The sequence below is a fragment of the Taudactylus pleione genome, unplaced genomic scaffold (genome assembly GCF_031769625.1).
Source record: "Taudactylus pleione unplaced genomic scaffold, aTauple2 ptg000886l, whole genome shotgun sequence".
In the NCBI taxonomy this organism is placed as follows: Eukaryota; Metazoa; Chordata; class Amphibia; order Anura; family Myobatrachidae; genus Taudactylus; species Taudactylus pleione.
Genome location: NW_028285287.1, coordinates 491411 through 511014, shown reverse-complemented (window position 1 = coordinate 511014; position 19604 = coordinate 491411). Strand labels below are relative to the sequence as shown.

Below are 19604 nucleotides of genomic sequence, written 5' to 3'. Positions count from 1 at the left end.
TATAATAAAACAAAATGTAGGCATGTCTTTTGAATTGTTACACTGCTTTAACTTCTATGTAAGAGTTTTCCAGTCTCCACTAGTGTGTAATGTGACACCCTCTCGCTGACAAACCTGCAGTGCTCTCACCCTAGGTGGTCCCTGTGTTCTGCATATAGCCTCAGGCCTTCATGACTAACCAAGTAGTATCAGGAAGACAACACAACTGGCTAATAACTAGTGCCAGACAGGAAGTTACAGTTAACTTTCTCAGCTGCAACTAAGATGCAACATATGCCTGGAGGCTGGAGCACTGACAAAGCACAGCCAGAACAGATTCTATCATTTACACACATGTGAAAAAGTGTCTGTATGCTTTGTCAGAATGTGAGATACTTAGATTTCCATCTTCCATTGTGATGTTTCTGATCATGGGTCCGATTTCTAGGTAGACTCAGCCACAGCTGCATGTTTTGACAGTCACCGGTCTGCGACTCTATGCAAATGCTGCTACAAAGTCCTTCCTTGGTGTGTATGAATGTGCAAGGACTGAGACGCCCACTTTGAGGGTCTGTAGACGCTGTAGTACCCCCTGGTACACCGCCATCGGTCACAACATCGAAGGTGCAGGTTTTTACGTCTGAGTATGGCCTCTGGAGTGAAGAATTGAGCGCCTGTGTACGCAAACACTTCAGTGACCGCCCAGGAACACCCATCACTTTTCCAAAACATTTCATTTACTACAACGCCTTTATTTAATGCATGTGCAATAACATTTTTAAGGGATTATCGCGCACATGCAGTAATAATAAATCACTCAAGTATGTGAACATCGGCATTGCATTCCACTCTGAATCAGGCCCAATGTGTTTCTGTTCATAGACAGCTTTTGGCAGCTCTAACACTCTGGACATGAAAAGAAATAGACAGTGAACAAAACTGAGGATAAAGCATGACCAACAGATATACTGTATATTCTGTATGGGCGGTACATTGTTCTGTCTCAGGCTTTGCTGACTGGGAGTTGCTGCAGTGATCTGTGTTGTGAAGTGGATGCACATTGCCTAAGGCTTTTGTTTTGGCTCTGATGCACCTAGATAGCCTGCCCCCAGTACACCTGGCGTACCCTTATGCTGGGTAAACACTGGCTGATATATCGTCCGTTCAATTGAACGGCCGATATATCTTGTGTGCGTCGGCCAGTGTGTAAAGACGATAAGTTTGTGAACCACATAGTTTAGACATATTGCGTCGTCGGTGCAGCACAGCCAATGCCCAATATATCTGCAACGTACTGTGTGTATGGGCGGTCAGCCGACCGCCTGTACACTTGCTGCACAGGCAGCACTAACAGTTCAACTGGGCGGGCACATGTAAATGCCTGCCCAGTTGTGACGCCAGTCACATCACATCAGGCCAGTGATTGGTAAGTGTGTATGCACTTACCAATTGTCAGGATGGCGGATCGGTCCTCCTAGTGTGTTCCTAGCTTTACTTGCTAGCCCCTGGAAATGTCTCTGTAAAGAAGAAATGTCCTAGATGTGTCAGGACTAGGAGACAAAAGAAAGAATAGAGGCTAGGTGAAGAAGTGTAAGCTTAAAGCATTTTTTTACATTGAGCCAAGTGCACCTAAAATGTGTTTCTTTGTTGAAGTGCAGTTGGAAGCCACAAATTGTGTACAATTAAATGTGTACAACAAAACACGATTTCCGCTGATGCAAAATTCCAGTGTTCATCCAGAGTGATAAAGGCTTAATGCCCTACTCCAAAGCAATGACCGCTCCTAAAAATGAGCCCATCTCATTTTAATACTCTTTCTATATAAAAGCATGGCTCATCTTCCACTGCTGGAATTTATTGTTTTATATCTACTGTACATGCCACAGCTAACAGCTGTGTGTCTATGGAAAATGTAAAGCATTTAATCTAAATAACACATTGATCTGTACTGTGGTTTGTAATTGTATCAGAGTAATTGTTTCTCTTCATTTTAGTGTTTCAGAAAAGAAGTGTGTCTCCAAATCAGAGATTCCTTTAATCCCAAAGTCATCAGTGCGTGCAAGCAGCAGAGAACAGGGACTGTGGGGTAAGCAAATTCTTAGGGATACTGTATATGAACGTACTTACACCAAGTATCCGACTGTTCTGCAGAGTAATGTATACAACTGAGTGGACAAGTTTGATGTGTAAGAACCTGACTGGCCAGTCCAGAACACTGACTTCTACACATCTAAATCTTTATAGTTGGGTAATACTTTTAAGGCTAGAATGGATGAGAATCCCTACAGATATATTCCAAAGTCTAGTTGTAGCAGCATAGGGGACCACCTCCATATTCATTTCATGATTTTGGAATGAATTGTTCCACCACACATCTACAGATATGTCCTTGCTCACCTAGCCTCAATACACCATGCAGTGCGATATGCCTGGCATGAGTGAGCCACCAGGTTGCGTGCAACTCCATTAAACATAGCACTAAAAATACCACTGTAACTCCATTATGCAAAGCTCTATTTATATTTAAATGAAACAGCCTACATACATATAAATCATATTGTATACCACATTTTCATCATGTTAACTCCTTATGCAGTTAACCCCTTATCTATACCCTCCTACTATGAAGGTATTTCTGTTGCAGTGTGTCCAGCCTATCCTTGGATAGTGGCTCCTGGGGGGGTCTCCCACACTGTTTGTCTCCATACATTAGTGGCAGCTACTTTATGTGTGATGTCATCACACTAGGCTGGTGGTCTCCAATGACTATTTGCTGATTGAAGGCTTCCTACACAATGGAGACCATGTACAGAACTGTGCTGGATGTTCCTTCACAACTACAATAAATCCCCACAGCAAATGTTTCCATAAAATTATTTTTCCCACTAATTAGTGAAACTGATCAGTCAACACTACAAGCCCTCTGTGTTTTTAGAAACTCTCTAACACCCCAGCACCCCATTGTCCAGTCATTTTTCCTCAGCACCTCATTCTCCAGTCATTCCACCCAGCACCTCATCCTCCAGTTATTCCACCCAGCACCTCGTTCTCCAGTCATTCCACCCAGCACCCCATTCTCCAGTCATTCCACCCCAGCACCCCATTCTCCAGTCATTCCACCCCAGCACCTCATTCTCCAGTCATTCCACCCCATTCTCCAGTCATTCCACCCCCGCACCCCATTCTCCAGTCATTCAACCCCAGCACCCCATTCTCCAGTCATTCCACCCCAGCACCTCATTCTCCAGTCATTCCACCCCATTCTCCAGTCATTCCACCCCCGCACCCCATTCTCCAGTAATTCAACCCCAGCACCCCATTCTCCAGTCATTCCACCCCAGCACCTCATTCTCCAGTCATTCCACCCCATCACCTCATTCTCCAGTCATTCCTCTTGAGTGGACAACCTACGATTAAAGTTCTTTTTCTGTCAGTACCAGAGATACCTGTAACTTTTATGTACTTAACCCTTTGTGTTGCACCAGCTAAAATTACTGGAAGGCTACTTATATCTTGTAACGGTTGGTTTTAGTTCTTAGTTTATGTTTTATGTAGACGTTGCCGATCCCTATTTCTCATTCCATCCCACCCAGGCTCTCTCAATCATCCTTTCTTCTGGGAACGCTGCCCATTGAATGTAGGTTTTTCCAGTGGAGCTCAGAGCTACCTCTGTATATACAGTCAGTGCTCTTTATTATTGCTGGAGTTTAACAGCTCAGTCTTTGCCATAGTAACGATCAGTCTGCTGCCACCTTTGGAACCAGCTTTACTTCCTTACCAAGCAGAGTAATTAACTTGTTCAATTCCAAACAATCCATTTTATTGTATTACACAAATGTTATTCCTTCCAACTTTCTTCGCTAAGGATATGGGCCAGCAAAAAAAAAAATGTACCCCCCCACATCCAAGGAAAAACAGTCCTCATAGTAATGTTATTCTAACTTTATCAAATTTCCCCCTCTTTAAACAACCAGGGGTTGGGTGAGCTCCAGTGCCATTCAGGGCAAGGCTGGCTTTCCCTGGGAGGTGGTTCACATTTTTTTTGTGGGCCTGATTCCCCTACGTATTCATGTCCCACTATGACAGGGGTTCTCTGTAGTGTGAGCAGTGCAGACTTGTAGTGGCCTCTCATGCTGTTTGCCTCAGCTCATTAACTTTAACTAGTTTAAGCAATGAGCACTGGTGCTAGTACCAATTTTGGGGCTGGGTTGGAGCACTTTGTTCTTTTTTCTTCACAATATAAACGCTAGGTGATGGTGATAATGAGTGGTTTATCTATTAAGCGGCCACATCTAGGTAAAGCATATATGGATGTGACCACACACTCTTACACTGTATTTTGTTCTGCATGCATCAGTGTTCTTACACACTGAAGAATGCATTTTATGTTTGGGATACAAAATGTTATTCTACTGTATGAGGCTCATGTAGTGTGAGTGCTTTGCCAACGTATCTTGGATGCATTTGCACAGAGCAGACTCGGCACACACATGTGCCCATACAGATTTGTTTCTGCTACTTACACCTTCCTGCACTTGGATGGCTGAAATAGGGCATGATAAGGGATCTAATGTAAGCCACGAACAGTAAGGGTATGTCCTTGCAATTGCAAACACCAGACTGGGTAAAGGTCACATATATGCCCAGGGGAGCAGAGAGGGGGTGGGGGGAGCGTGTAGTAGTTACCCGGGCCCAGGCTTGCAGGAGGGGGCCCATTGTGGGCCTGGGTTGGCACCCCACCCCTCTCCTTCTTACCTCACAGCAGCCCAGCACATGCTGCTGTGTGCTGGACTGCAGTGGGAGACTGCTTGTGGCCACAGCAGTCTCCTATGCCTGTGGGGGGAATGATTACACTGATCGCTGGGCTGAGGGCCTCCCCAGCGGGCAGCACCCCATATTTTTTATATTTTTATCCTAAGGGGACGTGACCACATCTCCCGCAATTAGGCCACGCACCCTTCCTCCGGGCCCGGCGAGACTCTCAGCACCCCTGTATGTGCCTGGGAAAGCCATATTATTTGCTGGTCAGGGGCAGATACAAACAGCCAGGGAGTTGTTTCAGCTGTATTAGAAAGGGTTTTAAAGATTAACTGATGCCTAATTCAAATGCATTTGTTGCACATAAAATAAATGACTTACTACATGAATGCAAGCAGCACATGTTCATGACATAAACCAGCTGCACATGCTACAGTTGCCAATTGGAACAAAGAACTACAAATAAAATTCTCATACATGTCTTAACATTGCTGAAAGTAATTACACAGACAACTTTAGCGTTTCCAGCCATATACTGTACAGTATATGCATGTCTATGAAGATGTCATTTGCATGAAAAAATCTTTTACCTTTCAATTCTTTTTCCTTATGTAATCATGTACATAGATATATTTCTATTAACTTTTTCATTCATTTCCCAGCAGATTTAAGATCTCCAAAGTTATTGTGGTTGGTGACCTTTCAGTGGGAAAGACATGTCTTATAAATAGGTAAGTGGACTCAGGTATTTGTCTTCTAAAACAAGTTACAGTTATATTTTATGTAGTGTAAATATCTTCTGCCGCACTGCGCAATCGGATAATTTTATATTCAGCTGTGGAGTTTAAAATCTAATATTCCTAATTTAAGACCAGAAATACAAACAGAAAAGAATCTTTAGTTATATATTAACCAACCAGCATGCCTTTTGGATTTTGGGAGGAAATCAGAGCACCAGGTGGAACAGATCTAACTAGACTTTTCCTTTATAATACAAAATCAGACTCCAAGGGCCAAATGTAATAGGGTGAGAGTTTAGAAAATGTCAGAGTTTTCTCACACTTTTTAAACTCTGCCAATGTAATAGAGTCTGAGAACAAAGCAACAGAGCAAACTCGCATGTTTTTCAGACTCAAAAGACTCTCACGATTTAAAATGTCATTCAGATGTTTTCCCATTTTGAAGATCAAACTCGACCGAACTGCTAAACTCTCACATTTTCTAAACTCTCACCCTATTACATTTGGCCCCAAAGCTCTGTTGGAAAGATAATACCAGTGGCGTAACTATGGCAGGGCAGGCGGGGTTCGTGCCCTGGGCGCCGTTGGACCGGCGGCGCGCCCCCGGCCACGGTACCGGCCCGCCCGCCCGATCTAGTTAGCCAGTGTAGCGCCGACCGCAATGAGTGCGGTCAGCGCTACACATTTACACAGGACCGGCGCTAGGCTTCCAGCGCCGGTCCTGTGCTGCACGCCTGAGCCCGTTCCCTCCCCCAGGAGGCGGGCTCAGGCTGTGCATAACACACGCATCGCCGCCAGCGCTGGCAGCGATGCGTGTGTTAAACAGCAGCCAATGAGAGTCAGATAGATTCTCATTGACTGCTGCAGCACCCACTGCAAGAGCCGGACTTCCGCCTGGCTTTTGCAGTGGGTAATGGGACTGACGTCATGACGTCTGTCCCATAATGCTGAGCGCGTCGCGATCAGGAGCAGGAGCAGAGATTCAGGTAAGTATATTTTTATAGATATATATATATTTTTTGTAACCTATCTGCACAACGGGGGAGGGGGGTGGCTACTACCGGGGGGACCTCTACTGGGGGAGGGGTGACTACTACTGGGGGGACCTCTACTGGGGGAGGGGTGGCTACTACTGGGGGGACCTCTACTGGGGGAGGGGTGGCTACTACTGGGGGCACCATTGGGAGCACCTACTCTACTGGGGACTACTACTTGGGGGGGAACTACCACTGGGGGCATTATGAAAGGGGCCTACTAGAGGCACTGCACTCGGGGGACCACTACTGGGGGCAATAATAGGAAGGGCCACTACAGGGGGCACTGGATAGGGGGGATCACTACAGGGTGCCTGCATAAGGGAGCCACTACTGGGAAAACTGCATGGGGGGGACTACTGCTGGGGGCACTATATAAAGAGCACTGCATAGGGGGGGGACTACTACTGGGGGCACCATATAAAGGGCACTGCATAAGGGGATACTGCTACTGGGCGCACTGCATTGTGGGGACTGCTACTGGGGGCACTGCATAAGGGGAACACTAAGTGGGGCACTGCATTTGGGGGGGCCACTACTGGGGGTACTGTATAAGGGGCACTACTATGGGCCTGCATAAGAGGGACCACAACTGCATACTGGGGGTACTGTATAAGGGGTACTACTGGGGTTAAGGTGCATATGGATAGGAATGTTCAGCGTGAAAATAAAGGGGTGTGTCATGTTGACACGCCCCATTTTTAAGTGACCACACCCATTTTTCCCGCGCGCATATCGGTGTGTTAGGGGGGGAGGCTCCATTTTCAAATTTGCCCTGGGCTCCAAATACCCTAGTTACGCCACTGGATAATACAGAGTGTCCCCACCACTCTCCCTAATTTCTTTTAGTATAAAAATCAGACCCCAGATCTATGGGTGTGACCCAATAAAATTACATACCCTTCCAGTGGTTCCTCGTTGTCTGTCAGTCTCTTTACACGTCATGTGACAGCATCTTGCTTCTGTCTGCAAGACATTCAAGTAGAACATACAAACTCCACACATATGAGAAAATACAAACTCTACACATACAGGAGCATGGGTTCAAATTGAACCTAAGGCTCCAGAACTGTGAGTAGACCGTGCAATTAGTAAAGCTTTTGTCAGTATAAATATAAGTTCTAATTCCAAATGGGTAGTGCTCGTTACTAGTTGGGCCTTTAGCTGCTGTACAAAAGGTTAGATATTGGACTCTAATAAGGTTAGATTTGGTGTAGTCAATATAGAACTAGCTATTCTGTTGCCATGTTCAGCTCTGACTGTAATGCTGAATGTGTTGTGTCCTGGGAGTGATGCTGTCTGTTATTTTTGTTTACAGGTTTTGTAAAGACATCTTTGACAAAAACTACAAGGCAACAATAGGGGTGGACTTTGAGATGGAGAGGTTTGAGATCCTGGGAGTTCCTTTCAGTTTACAGCTGTAAGTAATGAAATGTGGATAAACTGACTCTACACTATTCCCCTTACATTTCTCTTTTTTATCTTGGTGCCCATTTATCTATACATGACCCAACATGTTCCCTAACTTTTCTAGTCTGTGCTCCATGTAAGAGGCTGAGCGACATGGGAGTTTGCGTGAAAGCCTGCAGAGATTTCTAGTCATTGATTTTTTTTTTGTAAAACATACAGTATCTGAGAAAGGATGTCTCAGTGTAACTGGGAGGGAAGATGGAAAGTACATTTAGGGACTGAGTTGGACACAAATTGTCTGCTCTTGCTTCCGCATTTTGTTCATGGAACTTAGGAGCTCATTCAGACCCGGACGCTAAGCTGCACTCTCACACAGCTTAAAGGGGCCGGGTATGCAAATGCCGCAATCGCAGTGTCTGGTATACGGACCCCCTCTATGTCTTAGAGAGCGACGGCAGAGCGAACGCACGGCGGTATAAAGACGCCCACTTATCTCTCTTAACACACATCAGCTCCAGGAAGTGTAGAAACAATCGGAACCATCGAGAGCCATCGGAGCTGCTCGCAGCCCTTGAGGTAGACCTTACCCCGCCGCAAGCACTGCGATCACTGAAGGCTGAAAAACAACCAAGTGACGTGTACAATGACGCATCTTTGCTAATTATGCACACCAGTAAAACTCCGTTTTGACGCCCAGACACGCCTGCGTTCGCAGCACCACTCCCCCGTTCACAAGCACCTTCCCCTGTTACCACCCACAAACGGCACATTCTGTAACTCAAAGTAGCGTCTAGTCTGTGTACTGCGAATGTATGATTCCCAATCACACTGAGTGGCGCACGCATGTGCATATTGATGCATGCGCACACGGGCGACTATCGCCCAAAGTGTGCATCCGCGGCTTAGCGAGCGGGTCTGTATCAGGCCCTTAATGCGTATAATCGCCTGATTGAAGAGTTGTATGCCTCTGCGGCAGGACCACCCCCCATCTGTACACTGGGATTAATACCAATCATCATTATCAGTGTGCACTTGCCCAGCCCTATCCTTGGTGCTAAAGATCCATCTGAAACAGGTGTAATTGCACACCCATAACAAAGTGGAAACAGCTCAAATCAATTTGGCAATACTCTTCAGGTAATTACACACCCGCAACATGAAGTCACTAAGCTTTGCCTACGTGTAAACGCAATGTTACCACCCACTTACACCTTTTCAGACGCCAATGGAGAGGCTAACGATTTGCTTAAGGCTCTGCATTGCCTGTTGATGCGTACACTCCGCACCACAGCATGCGCAGTGCAAAAATATACAAGATACATCCACAAACTCTGACAACTCTCCATTAGTCCCTTTGGATATCATTGACAGGTTTCCATTAAATAGCTCTTCCCTATGTGTCACCCCAGTCTGTCTGCTCCTTACCTTTAGACCATACTTGCCGACAATCAGCTCCAGCCTTCCGGGAGGGAGCTGATTGTCGGCTAATAGCAAGGGGCGGGGCCGGCCATTGGGGGCGGAGCCGGGGGCGGGGCGGCCATTTGGTGGCACACTGGGGCGGGGACGGGGGCGGGGACGAACGATCGCGTCATCGTGACTCCGCCCCCGCTTTACAATGCTGTTATTTTCAGCATTGTGAAGCAGGGGGCGGGGCCATGATGACGCGATTCTGCGCGAATCGCGTCACCGGGCCCCCCGCTGCGGGGGTTTCCGTTTTTTTTCAGGGGGGAGGTCGGGAGGGTCGCAAGCTTCCGGGAGGCTTGCCTGCCTTTCCGGGGGGCCGGGAGCGGCACCCGAAAATCGGGAGGCTCCCGGCCAAATCGGGAGGGTAGTCAAGCCTGCTTTAGACTGTAAGCTCTCACGAGCAGGACCCTGTTCCCTCTTTTGCGTTTCCTTCTCACACTTAGACCATCATCTCCTCACTGCCATCAATGGCACCAAACCTTAGGGTTCGGCCGTCCCGCTGCTGATTTGGGTCTTATGACAGTCAAGTTTTTTTTGTTTATACTGCTCCTGTTTATGTACGTTGTAAGGCGCTGCAGACTCCTTGTGACGCCATATAAATAAAGGCCAATAATAATCCCAGATGAGAGAACAAAACAAAGCTTGTACTGTATGCTTTGCTGACAACTACCTAGCCCTAACAGAGATCTGTGTCTGTGTGACTCAGCAGTATACTATTTTACAGGAGGAGATGGAACCCCATCCACTCTTTATATATGCGCTGAGTGATTACTACCACATCAGCAGCCTGTTGTGTTACTGACTGGTGTAGTGTCTGAGGATGAGCTAGTCCTGAAACCCCTCTACCAAATTTACCACGTTACATGTTACCCTAATAAATATTTTTTTGTCTGTTATTCCTATAGTTATGCATCCAATAAAGTTTAGAACCAAATATTATCCTGTATAGCAGCATAACAGAAACAACTCTTTTGTGGGTGCATATTTAATAAAAGCTACATTTTAAACATATGTCTATTACAGTTGTTAATAGATAAGAGTGCCCCCACAAATGAGTTTTTTCTGTTATCCTGCTATACAGGATAATATTTGGTTCCGTACATAACTACTTATTACTTTGGGGGAGCACCACCAGCCATGTTACAAGAAGGGCTGTATCCCTAAAAAATAATACATAGGTTGGTCTCTATATCCATGTATGCCGTCTATTATTCATCCTGTGCGGAGTCTTCATTGTCTTCTTGTAATCCAATAAAGCATGTAATCCAATAAAGCATATCAAATGTATTTTCAGAAATGCATCATCAATAGAATTCGTCCCATATTCTTGTTAATGTTTTTTCAAAACAGACAGACAACTGGTGAAACACACATACTGTACTGTAGGTGTGATTAGTAGTTATATGTTTAAGTAGTTATGTTTTGTTATTGTTTTAGATGGGATACAGCTGGGCAAGAGAGGTTTAAATGCATCGCTTCCACATACTACAGAGGTGCTCAAGGTATGACTCTTTCCTGACTGTTTGTTGGAGATGTCGTGTTAGAATAACATATTAACCACAACAAAATTTGAGCTGGGCGCTAATCAAGAAAAAATCAATACACTAAATAGCAGCAGACACCTGTAGGTTGGTGTAAAACTACTAAGCATCAACTATCCAAAGTTGCGCTAATAAGAGAATTACATAAAAATATTGTTATACCTTGACATGACAGAAATAAACATCAAGACGCCAATAATGTGTTCAAAGTACAATTTATAAAAAACACACTCTCAATAATACAAAAAAATATATATAATATCATGCATAAGATAAATATCTCATCTGAAGACCACTCCAGTAATCCCTATACAACTGTATAGAAGTAATGAATCCACAATAAAGGGTTTCCTTCATAAGGTATCAGTTTATGTTGTAATATTGTAGCACAGTCATATAGCTCTCACCGGACTTGTATATAAGGTTCTCTTTAAGTCCTCATGAATCAGACCTCTCAAGTTGTAGTAGTGGGAGACTCGCTGCCACTACTTCATCTCCACCTGTAAATGCACAGCTCCCACTCCGTATTATAAAACCTCCAGCTGAAGTCAAATATACAGGTGGAGATGAAGTCCACAACACCCGGATTATAGTAACGGCTGGATAAAGGCGGTCACGAGCTGACTAAATTCTTGCCTTCAAAGCCACACAAGCCGGGATCATCGGGCTGCTGTTTCTCCTTAGCCGGGACTCCTTACTTTATACTAGATAAGCACCGCTACTTGGCAGCGAGTCTCCCACTACTACAACTTGAGAGGTATGATTCATGAGGACTTAAAAGGACCTTATATACAAATCCGGTGAGAGCTACAGTGCCTTGCTAAAGTATTCACACCCCTTTTCATTTTTCATGTTTTGTTGCGTCACAACCTGGAATTAAAATGGATTGTTTGAAGGTGTGCATCATTTCATTCACAGAACATGCCTACAACTGTGAAGTTGTGTTTTTTTATATTGTGAATCAAACAACATTTAGGACAACATAACAGAAAACTTCAGCGTGCATAACTATTCACCCCTCCTAAAGTCAGTACTTTGCCGAGCCACCTTTTGCGGCAATTACAGCTGCAAGTCGCTTTGGATAAGTCTCTATGAGCTTGCCACATCTTGCCCCTGGGATTTTTGCCCATTCCTCAAGGCAAAACTGCTCCAGCTCCTTCATGTTGGATGGTTGCCGCTTGTGAACAGCAATCTTCAAGTCTGACCACAGATTCTCAATTTCATTGAGATCAGGGCTTTGACTAGGTAATTCCAACACATTTAAATGTTTCCCCTTAAACCACTCGAGTGTTGCTTTAGCAGTATACTTCGGGTCATTGTCCTGCCGGAAGGTGAACCTCCGTCCCAGTCTCAAATCACAGGCAGACTGAAACAGGTTTTGCTCAAGAATATCCCTGTATTTAGCACCATCCATCTTTCCCTTGACTTGAATCAGTTTTCCAGTCCCTGCTGCTGAAAAACATCCCCACCACCCTGCTGCCACCACCATGTTTCACTGTGGGGATGGTGTTCTTGGGGTGATGGGATGTGTTGGGTTTGTGCCAGATATAGCGTTTTCCTTGGTGGCAGAAAAGTTAAATTTTAGTCTCATCTGACCAGAGCACCTTCCTCCATACACAGTCGCCCACATGCCTTTTGGCAAACTCAAATCGTGTCTTCTTATTTTTATCACTAAGTAATGGCTTTTATCTGGCCACTCTTCCATGGAGTGTACGGCTTATTGTGGTCACATGCACAGATACACCAGTCTCTGCTGTGAAACTCTGCAGCTCTTGCAGGTTTACCTTTGGTCTCTGTGCTGCCTCTCTGATTAATACCCTCCTTGCCCGGTCTGTGAGTTTTGGTGGGCGGCCCTCTCCTGGCAGGTTTGTTGTGGTACCACGTTCTTTCCATTTGATGATGATGGATTTGATGGTGCTCCGCTGATCATCAAAGATTTGGATATTTTTTTTATAACCCAACCCAGAATTGTACTTCTCAAAAACTTTGTCCCTGACTTGTTTGGAGAGCTCCTTGGTCTTCATGGTGTGATGCCTCTTGCTTAGTGGTGTTGCAGCCTCTGGGGCCTTTCAGAAAAGGTGTGTTTATACTGACAGATCATGTGACACTTCGATTTCACACAGGTGGACTTCATTTCACTAATTATGTGACTTCTGAAGGTAATTGGTTGCACCAGAACTTTTGAGGGGCTTCATAGCAAAGGGGGTGATTACATATGCACATGCCAATTTTCAGAATTTTATTTATAAAGATTTTTTTTTAAATATATTTTTTCTCATTTCACTTTACCAAATTAGACTATTTTGTGCAGATACATCACAAACAATTCAGATAAAAAATAAAAATAAATTACAGGTTGTAATGTAACAAAAAAGGGAAAAAGCCAAGGGGTGTCAATACTTTTGCAAGGCACTGTATATGACTGTGCTACAATATTACAACTTAAATTGATACCATATGAAGGAAACCCTTTAATGTGGATTCATTACTTCTATACAGTTGTATAGGGACTTCTGGAGTGGTCTTCAGATGAGATATTTATCTTATGCATTATATTATATATATTTTTTAGTATTATTGAGACTGTGTTTTTTATAAATTGTACTTTGTTTGAACATATTATTGCCGTCTTGGTGTTTATTTCTGTCATGTCAAGGTATAACAATTTTTTTATGTAATTCTATTATTAGCGCAACATCACTCTAGTGTATTATAGAATAACATATTGCCCATTTGTTGCTCTTCTTGTTCTATTAATATTACATTTGTGCAGATGTAAAAATATAAGTATACGATACACATGCTGATAACAATGAGCATATTAATAATGAAAATGGTCCTTAGATAACATAAACCATAAAACAGAGCTAATTGAATTTTAATCTGTGGGACCAGTATCATGTCCAGCCCTCTAAACCAAATCTTTCATCTTGTTCATTATTTGAATGGATTGTAACTTTGCCAGCCTGTATTAAAATGCAGATATGGGCTCCGCCAATGTTTGCAGATTGCCCATAAAGGGCAAGTGACCAATAGTCTCTTACAATCTAATTCAGTATTGAAAATGTGGCTGCTCTTTTTTAGATAAAACACTCAAGTAAAGGCGTGTATCCACTAGCCGATAAATTGGACGATTTGAGCGATAACGATATCATTCATCGTCTGCAATATCGTCCAGTGGGTATGCAGTCAACGACCAGCAATGCATGGTCCCGCTGGTCGTTGACGACATCTTTCATCGCCTGTACTTGCAGGTCAACCTGACGGTATCGTCAGGTTCTGCAAGTACGGGGATGATGGAGGGTGACGTCACTGAACGATATCGTGAACGATATCGTTCAGTGTGGGTGCTCAATGTCGTAAACGGCATTGAGCCCTGCACTGCAGGGCAAACACTAGACGATATCGCCCATGGAGCATATCGTCTAGTGGATACCCACCTTGAGACCTATGTAATGGTTGATACCTTCTTTTATTCATCTCACATACTTTTATGTTGGTGCACTTAAGAGAGATGTATTCCATGCAAATGCAACATTTCTTGTCATTATTCAATCAGTATGCATTCATTATGAATGCACTTTACAAGCATATCTAGAAAATGTTATTACAGATGAGGAAACACTTACTACAGACTGTTCATTATGATTTACGTGATTGTGCACAATTTCATTTAACAGTTATGTAGGAAAAGAAGAGCGTTTCTGCAAGTTCATTCGAAGTATAATGCATTCTAAGCTTGTCCAGTAGATGGCATTATCCACATTTCTTTTATAGTTCAACTGCACCTACCAGGTACAGTACTTATACTGGAGGCAGATAGTTTATGTGCTAAAGCAGTATATATGAGAATGCAGCCTATTTATTCACTAGGACATAGTTACATCATTATGTCACTTGGACTGCAATGATTTGTTGTATAAATTCTGTATTGAACTCTTTTTTTTAAGTCTACATGTTGTTGTCTCTTGCAGCTATAGTTATAGCCTTTGATCTGACAGATGTTTCATCTTTAGAACACACCAAGTAAGTGAAGTTTTCATTGGCCTGTGAGAGAAGCTGCTATTTATCTGCATGCAATACGTTGGATCAGGGCTTTGCCTTTGGCAATAATGGTAATTGACAATTCTTTACTTGACTGACAGGCAGTGGCTTCAGGATGCACTAAAGGAAAATGACCCATCATCTGTGCTGCTTTTTCTGGTTGGCTTAAAGAAAGATCTCACTGTAAGTAATATTGTATCACTTCTGTAAAGCACTGGGGGGGATGGTTAGGCTGCTGCGGGGGGGGGGGGGGGTGTTAGGTATAGGGGAGGGAGAGTTAGGTTCAGGGGTGGGGTTTGGATACTTGCCAACAGGTGTCGGTATCCTAAACCTGTTGTGATGTCAGCTTCATAATTCTGACTGCAGGGATCCTGAGCTCCGGCATCCCGTACCCAACCTGTTATTTGTTTAACATGCTTTACTGGAGCTACAGTTATTACTAATAATTCTCATTAGGGCCCCTTTTAATTATTTCTAATATGTAAGCCAAGGTTCAGATTAATTTTGATACTTGATCTCATCTTTTGTAAAATGATTCACTGGAACCCTGAAATGTAGATTCTGTGTATGTCTAATAATTAGGTCCTCTCTTAATTTTTCTATGATTTGAACTCTTGGGTCAATATTCATCATTTATTTCATATCTGCTCCCCTCTAAGACATTTCAACCTCACAGTATTATGCCACATTTTATGCCCATGTACCTGTAAAAATGTAAGCAAATGTATCTTGCACCTTTTTTTTAATTTTTATTAAAGCACGTGTTTTTAGCAGCTCTATTTAGCAGTGTTTGGGATACGTGAAATACAACCCACTTAAAAATGTGGGATATGGAGCTCAATAATATACCAGAAATAACAGCAGCAGTGTTTAACAAATCTCTTAAAGTAGCATAATTTTGTGCCCAAACATGAGCCAATCCTGCTGCTCAACACAAGGCTAAGGTGACAGGATCATCATTCTATTGGCCACACGTGGGTGGAAACATAGGATGAGATCTGTTTGATCGGCTCTTGAGCTTCACTGCTGCCTGTGGGCCTGATGCAGAGATGATACTATGATGATGCCACATGCAAGCAGCCGATGTTTGTCCGCGTATTCATCCGTGACTCACTGCGCGTGCGTCCCCATGGTTTCCTCCGAAAGCAGCAGAATGAATTTGGACGCAGGTAATTTCAGTGGGTGTTTGAGGGTGATAACAGGGGGGTGGCTAGCTAGCCAAGGGCGCATGACTGCGGCTTTTGCTGCAGTTGCACCGATTTCAGTGGCCATGTTCAGTTGGACATTGTGCGCCTCCATAGGGTCGGTGCAATGTTCGATGGTGCGACCAATGTACGGCTGATGGTGCGTTTTAGTACGCAAAGTGGCGCTTTAGCAGTTAGTGGGCGTCTCTGTACGAATCCCATCGGCTGCGACATTAGTATCAAGATGCAGTCGTCAGCGGGGAAAATACGCAGTCGCGGTTACATTAGCGTCCACCTCTGAATCAGGCCCTGTAAGTGGGATTTGGAAGATGAGCACACACTCAAAACTACAGCTACCCTGTTCTGACCACATTGTCCGCTATGTCCAGCCCAGTATCATCTGTATGATTGCAGCATGCTTGGCCAGCTTAACAAATGAATTTTGGCTTTAGCTGTGTTTGATATAAGAAAAGGATAAATTGGAATGGTGTAAGTCTTCATATCTGAGCATTTAGGGGTCTAGTTACTAAGCAGTGTTAGGAGACAGAGTGAAAACTGATAAGAAAGTGATAAGGTGCCTGCCAGCCAATCAGCTCCCAACTGTCATCTCACAGGTTGTGTTTGAAAAATGACAGTTGGAGCTGATTGGCTGGCACCTTATCACTTTCTTATCACTTTTCACTCTGTCTCCTAAAACTGCTTAGTAACTAGACCCCTGTAGCTTTTCACTGAATTGGATTTTGCTACCACTTAAAATGGAAAGGATTATGAATTGTGTTTATTGTCCATCTTATTAATGCATGTGTTCGTGTTGTTGTATTTTCTCCATGCAGTCACCTTCTCAGTATGCTCTCATGGAACAGGATGCTATAAAGGTGGCTAAGGAGATGCAGGCAGAGTATTGGTCTGTGTCCTCATTAGCAGGTATGCCCAGTGTCTCCTTATAACTTTATAAGTAACAGAAATAATAAGGACGTGCGGTCAGGGTAGGCAGGGGAGGCAGAGCCTCCCCTGTCATACTCCCTCCCCTATCATACTACCTGTCATGCTCCAGAGTTTTGATATAAAATGGCAGAAAAACATTCAGTAACATAGGCCAACTGAGATGATGAAAGATCCTGAGAGGATATATAGATTTGAACATCATCCGCATAGAGATGATACTGAAATCCAAAGGAGCTTAATAGTTTTCCAAATTAAGAGTTTAGAGGTAGAAGGGGAGACCTTTAGAACCCTTGCCTTACCTGATAGAGGAATCAGAGCGGAGGTGGACCAGACATGGAAGGGACAGTTTGAAATGTAGGATGAGAACAGAATAGGATAATGTCCTAGGGAATGCAGTCTTTGTATGAGGAGCAGAGCCGTAACTGGAGTTTTTGGTGCCCTGTGCCAGAAAAAGCATTGACGCCCCCTCCGATATTTTTCAAATAGGGATAGAAGATGCGCATCTGAAAAAGGGGAAGGGAAAGGGGGATAGATAGGGGAGGCCAGGAGATGCTGGGGATAAATGAAGAGGAAGCTACAAGTGCGAATGATAATAAACAGGAAATTGATAGGCACGAACAGCGCCCCCTGCCCTGTGGTGCCCTGTGCCACGGCACTGGTTGCACTACCCTAGTTACGGCCCTGATGAGGAGTAAGTAGTCAGTATTGTCAAGTGCAACAGAAAGGTCCATGACAATTAGAAAAGTAGATTTATCAGTATAATTTAATTCAGTATCAATTCATTGTATATTCTCATCCCCATATCAGAGCTTGAGCGTGTCACACCATAGTATACCCATTCCTCTCAGCATGCTTAAAACTTGACTTGGTGAAACATTTAAATCCTCCCACAATCAAACGTAACTCACTTACTGACCCTCTCTGTAGGGATGAGAGTGAGTAAATCATTAAATGTTTTAGTGAAAACCAAAACACCTACAACGGTCTATCCCCCCCTCCAGTGACCACAGGTCCCATTGAAACAAAAACCCTGTACAGCCCGCAGCCCCTCCCCCCAGTGGCAATCGATTCCCAAGTGTTGATAGATCCCCCAGTGTCTTTAACCCCCATCCCCCTGATAGTAACAGATTCCCCAGTGGTTTTGCCCCCACCACCTTAGTGTCTGGAGGTCCCAATTGCAGTTCCTACTCCACTCAGATATTAATAGTAACCTCGCTCACCCCTGAGTAGCTATAAACCACATTGTGGCATTAACCCTTCACCCCCTGTATCTATTAATACCCCTACAGAGCTATGGGGTCCACCCCCAGATCACTTACCAGTCTTCCACCCCTCATGCAGAGCGCAGCGGTGCGGGTCACAGGGGGCGGGCTGATCATCAGTCCTCCAGCTGATCTCTGCATTCGGAGTACATAGATCAGCTAATAGTGCTCAATCTTTGCACTGGATTTAAACTTTTCTGCCGAGTGTATGCGTTCCGGTGTGCTGGAGCACAAAATCAGTGATGTCGATGGTCACAGACTGCTACATCACTGCCATGGGGCTGAGACCCTAGAAGAAAATCAATTCTGTGTTGCCCTCCACATCCAAGCCCCGGAATGTATCGCATTCCGGGGCTTGGTGGACTTGAGAAATACCCCCAAAAACAGTATTTTTGGGGGTTTGACCACATTTCTGATATTGGTGCACCCCGCCCACAGTTCGAACCAATCAGCTCCTAACTGTCACTTTACAGTCTGTGTTTGAAAAATGACAGGAGCTGATTGGTTGCTATGGGCAACATCTCCGCTTCTAAAAAAAAACCCCAAGACTTTAAATTCTAGATCACTTTAAAGCTGCATTAACACATAGTATACATTTTTGCTTAGTGTCGGGTAATAAGGACCCAAAAAATTAATAAAGATTAACATCTTTAAATTGCAGTAAAAGGAGGTATAAGAATGAGGACCAATTGCATGCTGCAATCCTACATTAAAGTTTGTGATTGGTCCACCTGCTCATACCTCCCCGGTTTTTGGCCAGAACAGTCAGAGAAACATCGGTAATGCAGCTTTGAGGAATTGACATTGACATTGTTAAATAGAAAATTTTAATATGTTCTTATCTAATTGCCATGTTTGTGAAACAAAATGGGCAACTGTCACGGCTTTGTTTTGCCTCCTCCTGCATCCACACAATTAGTCACATTACAAATTATAAACTGAACTCAATGTACTATTGTTTTTTGTGTTCTTCTTTCAATGTAATTAACTATATAACTATGGACCTAGGGCCCGATTCAGCAAGGAACGCACGCTAGCAGACGCACGCACCCGTCTGCTGCGAGAATATGATAATCAATGCATACGCATGGAGACCGCAGCACAAGATGCAGACTCCCAGCCCCATATTAAGCCGCCCATCTCCCTTTACTCACAGCCTGATCGGCACGCAAGATAGCGTAAACATCGGTAACATCGAGAACCATCGGACCTATACGCACAATAGTGGTTGCCCTAACCTGCC

At 44.0% G+C, this 19604-nt stretch overlaps 1 protein-coding gene across 3 annotated transcripts in view; it reads left to right on the top strand.

The window, feature by feature from the left end:
* The window catches only part of RAB34 (RAB34, member RAS oncogene family), a 39678-nt gene that overhangs the window by 14376 nt on the left and 5698 nt on the right, over positions 1-19604 (top strand). For 2 of the 3 annotated variants that reach the window (XM_088459007.1, XM_088459008.1), the window contains exons 3-9: positions 1974-2065; positions 5400-5468; positions 7830-7931; positions 10823-10887; positions 14901-14952; positions 15072-15153; positions 16988-17078. In XM_088459007.1, coding sequence (XP_088315133.1) covers positions 1974-2065; positions 5400-5468; positions 7830-7931; positions 10823-10887; positions 14901-14952; positions 15072-15153; positions 16988-17078 — 553 coding nt within the window. The remainder of the gene's footprint in view (positions 1-1973; positions 2066-5399; positions 5469-7829; positions 7932-10822; positions 10888-14900; positions 14953-15071; positions 15154-16987; positions 17079-19604) is intronic. The other variant, XM_088459009.1, reaches the window with a different exon arrangement.